General features: G+C 32.6%; 2 protein-coding genes across 6 annotated transcripts in view; one reads left to right on the forward strand and one right to left on the reverse strand.

The window, feature by feature from the left end:
- The first annotated feature begins 256 nt into the window (after nt 1-256).
- On the forward strand, nt 257-3,397 carry LOC113395814 (cytochrome b-c1 complex subunit Rieske, mitochondrial). Its single transcript, XM_026633505.2, has 4 exons — nt 257-558; nt 637-780; nt 1,097-1,274; nt 3,029-3,397. The coding sequence occupies exons 1-4, from the start codon at nt 351-353 to the stop codon at nt 3,315-3,317; spliced, it is 819 nt and encodes a 272-aa protein (XP_026489290.1). The 5' UTR covers nt 257-350; the 3' UTR covers nt 3,318-3,397.
- Nucleotides 3,398-5,010: 1,613 nt separating this feature from the next.
- Nucleotides 5,011-12,008, reverse strand: part of LOC113395802 (protein spire) — a 145,782-nt gene continuing 138,784 nt past the window's right edge. For 4 of the 5 annotated variants that reach the window (XM_026633492.2, XM_026633490.2, XM_026633495.2 and 1 more), the window contains 7 exons: nt 11,213-11,324; nt 10,287-10,431; nt 8,837-8,983; nt 8,580-8,681; nt 8,360-8,494; nt 7,798-8,003; nt 5,011-7,523 (listed from right to left, as the gene is read on the reverse strand). In XM_026633492.2, the coding sequence (XP_026489277.2) occupies nt 7,325-7,523; nt 7,798-8,003; nt 8,360-8,494; nt 8,580-8,681; nt 8,837-8,983; nt 10,287-10,431; nt 11,213-11,324 (1,046 nt within the window). In that variant the 3' untranslated portion in view covers nt 5,011-7,324. The remainder of the gene's footprint in view (nt 7,524-7,797; nt 8,004-8,359; nt 8,495-8,579; nt 8,682-8,836; nt 8,984-10,286; nt 10,432-11,212; nt 11,325-12,008) is intronic. The other variant, XM_026633491.2, reaches the window with a different exon arrangement.

The raw sequence follows: 12,008 nt of genomic DNA on the forward strand, positions 1-12,008 counted from the left end.
TTTACGCGACGTCTTATGGAAAATCAAATAGAACAGCAATGAGTATAAGACTAATGTTTTATTATTGCAATCATAGATGGCGCTGTTAATCAATAATTAGTCAAAGTGAAAATTAATTTATAATAAAAAATCATCAAGTTTTTAAAATATTAACTAAAAACAAAATTAAATATTTATTAAAAATAATATGTAATATATTTTAGATTTCTTTTCATTTTTAATCATGGCAATATTTATATCGATAAATGACATATTAGACAACCTCAACTTTGACGTTTTGTCCCAAGATTTGAGGCGATCGCACATCGCGAAAAATATAAAGCAATTCTATTGCGTAAATTTCCACAAAAATGACTTCTGTATCTCGTGCTGGGCATTTAGCTCCTTTTTTTAAAGCTACATGTAATGTTGTGTCGAATGGCCTTAAGCCCGTCGTTGCATCTGTCCCCCTACCTTCTGACAAAGTGGTAGTTCAGGCTCTGCCCAAGACTTCTACGGTGCAGACACTTCATGGAGCCCTGCCCATCCAAAACATTAAAGTGAAACATGGAAGCCGTGGTAAGTAAAACAATATTGAAATGAAATAAAGCGTAATTTTAATGGAAAATCAGATTACATAACACTTGTCAATTTCAGTGCCAACTCAAGTACGTTTTGCGCACTCCGATATTGCGTATCCTGACTTCTCAGCATACCGTCGTAAGGAAACTCTGGACCCGAAATCTAAGGCTGAAGAAAATGTTGACGGACGCCAATCTTTCACTTATCTTATTGCTGGAGGTTAGATTTTGTTTTCTTTCACAAATATATAATTGTGATAAAATAAAGAAATATCATTATGTACAATTAGTCAAACTAAATCAATATTAAATACATATCATGCTCTTTCATAAATTTGAACAATATTACAAATATATCAAATTTATAAATTGTTTTTTTTTTTTGGATGTATGCAATCTAATAATTTCAATAAAGAATATTATATATTTTATTAAAGACTAAAATTATTTGTACTTTTTTAAAGATTTATTACTCTTTAAAACAGTACTTGTTTAATTTTCATTTTGATATTTAATGGCTACTTGAAATATTTCAGCGGGTAGCGTTGCTGGTGCCTATGCCGCTAAATCTGTTGTCACACATTTTGTGTCATCAATGGCTGCAGCCGCTGATGTGTTGGCTTTAGCTAAGATTGAAATCAAACTGAATGAAATTCCAGAAGGAAAGTCAGTTACCTTCAAATGGCGTGGAAAGCCTCTTTTCATTCGTCACAGGTAAATCTATTTCTTTATATGTTCCTTAAATTTCTTTTAAATCATAATCTAAATAATTTTTATTCAAGTAAGCTCATTAAAGCAATAAGCAATCATCATAATAGTGTTGAACTAAATATAAAGCTAACATTGGAAAGTCCATTCCACCGTGAACAACCCGCAAGGTTTATTATATGTGTGTATTTAATTTATACTAAAAGTTATATTGTGTTTATAATAATCAATATTTATTAAAAAACACTCAAAATACCACATGAAAAGAGAGTATAAGAATGGCAAGATATAAAACCAAATATTATAGCAATTTAATATTGTGTAATGTTTCCCAATAGGATTTATTTGATAATTGTTTACAAATTGTTTTGAAATAATAGTGAGATAATAAATGAACATTTAGTTAACAGGCAAACCTTATCACCATATCATAGACATTAACAATCCCTTGAATTTTGCTACCAACCTTGGAAACTAAGATACACTCACTTATAAAACCAGAATACCTCGATAATAAGTATTACTGTTTAGTGGTAGAATATGTCATGATCAGATGATACCTAGGTAGTGTCTGTGTGTACTGTTTATATAGACAGGCTTCCACAAAGCACTAAAATAAAATTAAATAAAAATAAAATTAGCCTTTATTGCTGTAAACTTATAAAACATTATTTTACTATAACTTAATCTAATTATAACTAAACATTTAATATACTTATATTATTCTAAGTTCGTGTGATTATTTTTTGCAACATAGGCCTCCCAAAGCACTACTACCAAGTGAATATAATATTAATTGAAATTACTTTTTAATGCTATGAATGTACCAAAACTTCAGGAACTTGAAACATACATACTGATTTTTTTACTTAATTCAATGTTCTATACTAACTTATTCAAAATCTACATAATAAAATTTAAAAATAAATCTATAATTTAAAATATAATTTTTACTCAAACTGATGCATAGCCTAAACCTAAGAGGTTAAAATTTTTATAGAATGTAGATTAGCACTAAGGAAACATTTTTCAAAATTGGTATGAAAGTTTCTATTAATAAGTTACAGACAGTTTTTGAAGTTTTTCATCACCAAAGAAGAGCTGAATTTATTCACAAGGGTATTCACAATGCCCTTATTGAAAAAGAAATATTACACTAGACTATTATCCAACTCTGAAAAACCCATATTTCACATCATTGTGAAACGATTAATAATTTTTAATTAATTATAGATTGAGACTAATGACTTCAATACTCATAAAAGTGCTTTGGCTTCAAAGGGTCACAGAGAGTTCTAATTTGGAAGCTTAGTAGTTTTTGTCCTAATTCATATTCTCAGTTTACGACTTTGAGAGGGCGACACTCGAGTCGTTATTGTAAAAAAATTGCATCAAAAACTGTTTTTCGATAATAGATGATATTTTCCAGTGCCATCTAGGTTAAAAATAGTTTCCACTAAAACTGCTCTATACATTAAATATCCTGATACTTCTGATACTTCTGAAACAAGGTTTAGTTAAATAGTCTCGAATAATACGTGTTGTGGAGTCAAGATCGGAAAAATTCCTAAAATCTCTCAAAATCGCTACATTTATTCTCGAATTTTCCAATATATCTATTTATTTATCTATACTACTGTTTTTTTACTGTCCTAGATACCTATAGATGTGGCAGTTTGTTTTTTGAGTTTTATTTTTATATAATAATTATTTACATTTGTAGCTTAAAATTGTATATTATTATTTTTATAACATTTCAGGACAGCCAACGAAATCTCCACGGAGAAGTCAGTGGCAGTCGACACCCTGCGTGACCCACAACACGACGACCAGCGCGTACAGAACCCCAAGTGGCTGGTGGTCATCGGAGTGTGCACCCACCTTGGCTGCGTGCCCGTTGCCAATGCCGGAGACTTCGGCGGCTACTACTGCCCGTGCCACGGCTCCCACTACGACGCATCCGGACGCATCCGCAAAGGCCCCGCCCCCCTGAACCTCGAGATCCCCCCGCACACCTTTGTCGATGATGGCCTTTTAGTCGTAGGCTAAACGAACGATGTTATTTATTAGACAATTTATTTAAGCATCTACCAATTTCATCAATAGAAATCAATAAAATGTGATACATTTATGTGTATTTTATTTTTTGCTCTTTTTAGTCAAAGTAAACATTTGAGTATTTATTTACTACTAGTCGATATTACTTTAAAAGGAATTTTGTCTATGTTGTCTCAATAGTTAGTAAACAAATTTATACTAGCTCTTATATCAGTTGTAAAATTTGGTGAAGGTCATTAATCCGTCTACATATGTAATCTCAAGTAAATTTACCGTAAGAACTGTTACTTGTTACTTTGTCACTGTATTCCAAAGACACACACAAGTTAACATGTGTAAATAAAGGCACGTTATTTTGTTACGTTCATACATAACACCTTAGATTTTATTTTATACGCTCCCTTTTACGTTTGCATCTTAAATGGCTTATAAATACATATATCACAAACCTATACCTGGGCCCATAAGGAAAAAATCGGCTATTTGTGGTTTGAATAAAGATTAATATTGTCTTTTCCTTTTAAACTATAAATGTGTTATGTATCTTTATTTGTTGATAGTTTATATTAACGTAGAGCGAAATCAAACATCGCTATCGCTTCAATTCAACCCGTTTTTATGGATAATGATTTAAAGGGCAAGAGGCATTTTTTTTTTCTTACTTAATTTTATTCTGAATGGGGTGAAGATAATACTATTTACTCTTCTGTTTCGAATGTGTTAAACTTAACTAGTTAATAAAAGGTTAATTGTCTAGAGGAACCTTTTGACAGTATGCCTGAAGCCTATTTATGAGTATGCCTGTGCTTAGGGAATATACCTACCACTTAGTGTAATAATAATACATCCTTAAAATACTTTGTTACAATGTCGCAGTGATTTGTTATAAGTGTTTCCTTTCCGGCTGATTGCCGAGGATGTGACCTTCAATGTAAACTAGAATTGTGCCTTTATGTTGTGGCATTTATAGAATATTTATTTTAAGCCATTTAAAACAACTTTGGCAGCGTTAAGAATTATTAACTAAAAATTAGACGGTATTATTTTTCTTCAATTAAAATTTTATAAATAAATTTATTTTTACATGAAGTTTTCGAACTAATTCAAGCTTCATTAAATATTTCATTAAAACAAAATTCAATCTAGAACTGTAATTTAAAAATTTCATTCGATATTTAAAAAAAGGTTTTTTAAAAAAAACAAATATATAAATAATAATTAATCAAGGACCGCTAGGGCAGTTTTTTACTTTAATGAGCAATCTTTTACGTTCATTTAAACGACCAACAAAAATAAGTTGTTCGACATAGTTCAATTTTATATATTTTCGTTAAAATTATCTTAAAATAATTATTAAAACGAACTATAAGATTAAGTCTAATAAATATATATTAATCATACATCTAAAATTATATTTTATTTGAAGATATCGATAATTGACATTCTTCAATTATAATATTTACTATCATGTACCTGAAATATAGTCTTAGATTAAGAATTCTATAACAAATCTTCTAGAATTAGCAACTTTCGCAAATACTTAAGAAGTATACTTAAGTTAAGTTTAAGTTTGTATGTGTGAAAGGGGATAATGTGGTGCGAATGAAAGTTATAGGTGCACATGGTAATCTTAACAGGAATTTCTTTGCAGTAATATAATAGTGTAAAGAATGAAAGACAAAAATTGATTTGTAATTGTTTTTAATATCGTTACCGTTTTCATTTTTTACTTTATGTATGCTTTAGACGATTACAATCTACGTAACATCTAATATAGACTACTAAAATTTACATACATTTACAATTTTTTATAACTGGGAATTCAATTTTAATTTACGAATTACATTAATGGGTTAAATAAATAAAATTATTATTGAAATACACAGAATATGCAATCAAATGGTAAGTCATTTTTATATTGGGCCAAAATTTCAAATTATAATAAATTTAGTATGTTAATACAAAAATTAAATAATGATAAAAATTGTCTTTCTTATCAGTACCAAAAAAAAAAAACATAATTCTAAAACAGTGGGTGTGTGTTGTAAGGCTGGATTCCTGTTCGAATATACATTTAATTAATGTTTATTCTTTTGATTATTATAATAATTTCGAGGAAATCCCAGTTCTTAAGAAGCTTAAGATAAAATTACACTTTTTATGAACATCGAAATCTATAACTAAATAATTACGTAACCGATTTTATGATGACACTAAATGATTCTATATTTACAAAAGTATAGTGATTACATATGTATTTGGCAAAATAATTTAAATACATCTAAATAAAACTAAGTTATGAATGAAATGGGTGAACGAATATATTGATCGAAAAACTACTTAAATAAAATAAATTAAATACTGGTCACACATATTAAAAATAAATTGCACTATCCTTATAGGCTATATGATCGTTGATCTTTGATTGTTTAAAGTATGAAAAATATTAATTTATAGATAAATATAATAAACCGAGAAAATATTTTTAAAAGAAAAATTTAATTTTAATGAAACTTCGCCATTCAGAATAGTTGTAATAAAAATATTGACTACTAAATAGTAAGATAAGATGAGATTATAAATTTTGAATATGAAATTGAATCTTTATCAAGAAAGTATTGTCACAATATAAAAAAGTAATTACATACACGCCTATATTTAAATTATTTAACACTGAGTTATCAAATGAAATTCCAAACAGAATGTTCACTCAATGTATCTCAACAAAATTTATAATTCGGAATAATTGTTATTTTTAGCAAAAAGCAACAAAAGTAACAGAATCCCCATTAATTTTTATAAATTTAAATTATTTTAAAATATATGACCAGTATCCAATTCGATATCCACCATCTTTAAAGCTCACAGAAAATAAATAGTAACATATAGAAACTTTTTGCTTATTTCACTCAAACCACGCACATAGTAATAACTTATATTTGTACACGTGTGGCCTTTATTCTGCTGTCTTATTTAATGATCTGTTTATATGGCACAGGAAAGTAACATTCTATAATATCGCTATTAGCGTTGAATGTCAAAGAAAATGTAGCTTAAATATGCCTCACGTAAGTCATAAGCGGGAAATGATGGTACGCTTCAGTTTGAATTAACACGTAACATGGAATATACGAGAACAATCTCTCAACGTTTATAATATAACATCACATCTTCATACTATAACATTCATAGCACATTTATTTTGAACACAGATTATTTTGATTCACATTCAAATTGTAGACATATCATAAAATCTAGGAAAAAATATATAAATATCTATTACATAAAAGTGACAAAATATTATTTTAGTTAATTTCTTGGAATATTTTAAAATTTAATTAGTATATCATTCAATATATTTACTGTGAATATCTCTGATTGCAACTGTTTTATTGTAAATATAATTTTATCGTGAAATCGTTTGTGCGACAAATTAAAAAAAAAATGTGTTTCACTATCTGTCAAAAGTCATAGAGTATTGTCAAAAGTCATTCGTCTACAAGTGTCGGATCACAGTCCATCTACAAACACAACGTAGATTCTACACAACCTCGGAAGCTCTTTGTTTTCATGAAACTACTCGAAACATTCTCACTATAATTTTTCTATCTGCAACATCTATTACTGACGTGTAACGTTTCAAATCATCCGTCGATCCGATTTCAGTCGCTTGATCATCCAGTAGAAAGTTTTTTGAGCGTCGATTCGAAACGATGGCGATTCCAAGATTATTGTGCCTTTAACATTGTACGGGAGCAGAGCCGAGTGTGTCGATACGTCGTTTTCGTCACGAGGTCGATTCGAGTAAGGCTACCGGAGGGGTTACAGACTGAAAATCGGGTCGTCACTATAAATCGGGCCCTCGATCGGGGTCAGCAATACGCATCGAAACGAAACAGTAACCCTCATATTGTTTATAAAACTAAACAAAGTAAAAAAAATTGGGACAAATCGGCAGCCTCAGCTCAAAACTCAGCGCGGTAACGGTCGCCGGGCGGCTAACAGTCCGCCGTGTACACGGGCGCCAGGTCCAGCGTGAGGTGGCGCAGCGCGCGGTCGCGGGACGCCGAGCGGGACGCGCGGGACGACTTGATGATCTGCAGCACCATCGCCTTGCAGTCGTGGCACACGGCCATCTGCACGCCGCGCAGGCGCTCCGCCGCGGACACGCCCGTCGCCGCGCGCCCGTAGCGCGCCCTGCAACACGAGGCGCGTGAGTCACGTGCGAGCCGAACGTCGCTCGCTATTCCGAGTCGAATCCTATGTGTACTATATCATTATTCGTATTGCCATTAACTATTGTGGTACATTGGTAAAAATATTAAAAAAAAAATTAATATTTGACAGTTCAATACTTAGTTGCAATTTTTAACACGTGCGCTAGTGATTAGACATAAAATGATCGATACGTATATCGATAATAGGTTATGGTGCGCATCGAGTGAGTGTATTTTAAACAACATCGTCGTACCTGCGCTCGAGAGTGGACATCGTGGAGAGCGGCGTGGACACGCAGGGCATGCTGCCGGGCCCGTCGGCGCGCGCGATGGCGACGCTCGGCAGCGGCTCCGCGAAGCCGAGCGCGGACGCGCCGCGCGAGCCGGGCGCCGACGTGGCGCAGCGCCGCGCGCGCGCCGGGCTGCTCGGCGCCGAGCCCACCGAGTTGTCCACCGTCACCTGACGCACACGACCATGGCGTTAATTCAACACTCGAGCTGTACCGAAGGTCGCAGTGGTATTCCTGGCGACAGCTTTCTAATTTTCACATATAATATTAAACAAGAATTCATTGATATCGAAATACCATAGAAAGGTAGATTAGGTTCCAATTTCCAGACTATATATCAGTTAATAATAAAATAATAATTTTAAGATAGAAAAATACATCTAACCTTCGTCCAACATTAAAATAATTTGGGATTTCCATCAACATTTAAAAAAGTACATAAAGGACTATTTTAGGAAAATCAAACAAGTAATATTGAAAAGGTGGCGAGTGTATCTGACGTTACGTGCGCGTGTCGGGCACTCACGTTGTGTTCGGGCGCCACGAGGCGCGCCATGAGCGAGCGCGGGAAGGACTGCGGCTCGTCGTCGGGCGACGGCAGCAGAGACGGGCTGAGTAGCGCTACCGGCACGTGCGCGAAGTGCTCCGTCGGGATACGCATCTGAAACGTAACAGGCAAATTGTACAACTGCAAGCATCTTCCCAGAATTTATATCACGTTCCGTTTGGATCAGTAGCCAACGTACCTTCGAACAACATTTTTGACAGACAGTCTTTTTGCACAGCTTACACTTCTGGCCCCAGGGGCCGAAAATACCGAACCGTGTCTTCAAACATAGGAAGCATACCTATAAACGAAAAAGATATTTATAGAAATAAAAAATTAAAAAAAAACTATTTATTTTAAAAGAAAAATTAACCTTGCCACTTTTATTTTGTACAGTATCAAGTAGTGTAGGCAATTCAATCTCTAGTTTTATGAACTACATATATATTTACTTACCCTTCGTTTTTCCACATCTTCTTTGACCCTACCCTCGACGGGCAGGACTTCTAGTTCCGCTTTAGTCAACACGGACCGGATATGAACAATTTCTTCTAGCGTCAGAGAGAGTCGATCGTCGGACATTATCGCATCTTGCCATTGTTTCTGTAATTAAAAATAAAGTTAACATTAGTACATCCTATTTATAACTAAATATTTACAAAATTTTAAATCTCAACAAACTAACATGCAAAATATCGAAACTGACGTCTCTTATAATTTTATCGATGCTCTATTTTTGAAAAATATAAATACTGATGCTCTATTTCTGAATAATATAAAATACATCTAAACGATGCAAATGTTACTTTATTGATCTTTATTTACATTTCTATAATTTGATAAATATTTTCTCTTTTTTATTAAAGCATACACAGGATTTAAAAAACTACATTCGACTTTGAAAAATTAAAATGAAATTATGAAAGTTGCGTCGATTTACAATAGTGTTTATTAAGAAATCATTTCGTAGATCAACTTATATGGCAACAAAAATTTTTAATCATTTCTTCCTTTCCAACTACGCACAGTTTACAATGAACGTACAACATTTCAATGAAATACATCTAAGACTAAATTCATAAACCTTTTTAAGCCTAAATCCTTGATTTAAATTGAATAAAAGTATTTAAAAATAAGTTTAAACTCGAGAAGAAATTAAAAATATAATAATTATTCAATGATGCAATAAAACACACACACTAAAATGTATCTACTGAACAACTGCAAACTATAATAAATGGACGAAAATAATAATTAAAAATTAGGAAAAATAGGACGTCTACAGACCGTGTGGTTGTTTAGGTAACACAGAAGCGTTTTTGGGATCACTACGAGCTCATCTACCAATTCTATTGCATCCTAATGTTTGACTTTAGTGCACCAAAAGTTGGCTAAGCATCAGAACTTACTTCCTTTTCGTTAACATGCAAAATCTTTTCAGACCCAATAATATCGGCAACAGAAATTTGATTCCATTTCAATTTAATCCTGGAAAACTACAAACCTATTTAGGATCGATTTTTAATTTTTTAAGTTGAGACACTTTAATGTGCGAAGAAGACTATATCGTTACGGTTTTTGAAATAAATTGTAAATTACACGTGACCCAGAGGACTTTTTTTAATAGTTCTTGAAATAAGCAAGAAATCCATTTGATTTGATTTGCAGATACTCCTTACTTATAAAGAGAACAATGTATTTAAAATCTGATTTCAACAGCTTTCAATAATAATTGACATCTTTTTTTTATTTAGGTTGAAACGATCTAAGATCGAATACTCGATGACAAATCAATGAGTAGTTTGAGTACATTACAACATTTTCATACATAATTGTGTTGTAAATTCGCACAAAATATATATTTTTTCTAATACTACAAAAAAGCATTTCTATTCAAGCAACTCACATGCGGATGGGTGGGGCTGCCACTAACCGACTTGATGAGCTCGTCCTGCAGCGAGGATCGAGACCAAGACAACTCGCCCAACTGTGCGTCCGCGTCGCTGCTAGCGAGGGACGCCGCACCCGCACACGATGCCCTTGATCCTGGCCTGTGGAGTAGAGTTAACAATTGAATATACAAATTTGTTTCATTTCCTATAGTAATTCGTTAACAACTTTTGGCAAAAGTAAAGTTTGAGTTATGAGTTTCTTTAAAGTCGTCGACGACTATATACAAAACTTAAGAATAATTTTTTATTGGGCCGCTTTTAAATAAAGCTTCATAGACATTTCTACTATGCATTAGCAAAATGAATATTTCTCGAAATTAAACGACAAAAATAAAATTTTAGCTGATTTAAAAAAATAAGATTTGCTTATCTGTTTGTCAAGGCAATGTAGATAGCATCTGTAGTAGAATATATGCTAACGATGAAAATTAAATTCCAATGCACCGTCTGAATTAAATTCCAGTGTTATTTGATCGAAAGCTGACTCTTGACACTAAGGCCGTGTTTTATAAGAGCGGTTAGCTTCGCTCCAGAGTAGAAATGGCTAGTCCAGACACTATTTTTATAGTATTCAAAAAATATATTAAGTATTTACGTGAAATATTTCAAGCTCGTTTGTAAAAATAGCATCTAAGAGCAACAAAAGATATTTTTTTATTTAGGTTAATAGTTTTTAGAATATTAATTCAATGGAGCTATTATGCACAAACGCTTCAATATATTTTTATGTCATGTAATTTTCACATAACATTAACAGAATATTTATTCATTATAATGAAACCGAAGACTGTTCAGGACAAGCTCTCATAATCTATGTGGATTAAACCAACAAACAGATGCTCGATGATCTCCTTTGGCGCTGTCGTCGTCTAAAGTTTACCTGGAGTGTGGCAGCGATTGCGCGCCGTCGGTGGGCGGGCAGGGGGGATGTGTGACGGTGTGACGTCGCATCGACGCGCGCCGGGACGGGCACTGCGTCGCGAGGTCATAGGCTACAACAATAAAACGTGTTAGGTCGATTGAACGAGTGAACGGAACGATTTATACTTTGAAAATATGAGCTATATTTGAATGAAGTCTAATATGACATAATTATATGAACGTATTTCCATTGGGTTTTATTTAGAATAAAGTAATACTTAAAACTAAAAATCAACAAAGTTAAAAACTCGGTTAAAGCAAGTCGAACATTCAAAGCATTAATAAAATCCTTGTTACTATTCAATTAAATAGCAATAAATAAAAACAAACATTTAAGTCATGTTAATGAAATAATTTTACTATAGCTAGATAAAACGATATTAATTATTTCGTAGCTAAACTATGTTGAAATTAGCCAATTCTAAGATAGGCCAAAATAATTTAGAGAGGTAAGAACTGTCAAATTTCTAATTTATTTATTTATATTGGCTACATTATTTTATCTAGAAGCGCGTCTAATATTCTGACAATGTCATAAAATATAGAGAAAATACAAATATTGATTCAAATAATAATTTATGTGATTTCAAAAATCGAAAGATAATATCGAATTCCGTATAATTTATAAAAAATGCCATATTAAATACGATCTAAACAAAACCTGTTTATAGTTTAGCGGGTCAAAAGAACCGTTACCAAGTGCCCAAAGAATTGTAGGTTAGGCAGAAATGCGCCTTGACTTTTTGTACTACTCT

The sequence above is a fragment of the Vanessa tameamea genome, chromosome 4, assembly GCF_037043105.1.
Source record: "Vanessa tameamea isolate UH-Manoa-2023 chromosome 4, ilVanTame1 primary haplotype, whole genome shotgun sequence".
NCBI classification, from domain to species: domain Eukaryota; kingdom Metazoa; phylum Arthropoda; class Insecta; order Lepidoptera; family Nymphalidae; genus Vanessa; species Vanessa tameamea.

Coding starts and splice junctions, on each gene's coding strand:
- LOC113395814 (XM_026633505.2), top strand. CDS start 351: ATGACTTCTGTATCTCGTGCTGGGCATTTAGCTCCTTTTTTTAAAGCT. Junction 781..1,096: donor CACTTATCTTATTGCTGGAG/GTTAGATTTTGT, acceptor GAAATATTTCAG/CGGGTAGCGTTGCTGGTGCC. Junction 1,275..3,028: donor CCTCTTTTCATTCGTCACAG/GTAAATCTATTT, acceptor ATAACATTTCAG/GACAGCCAACGAAATCTCCA.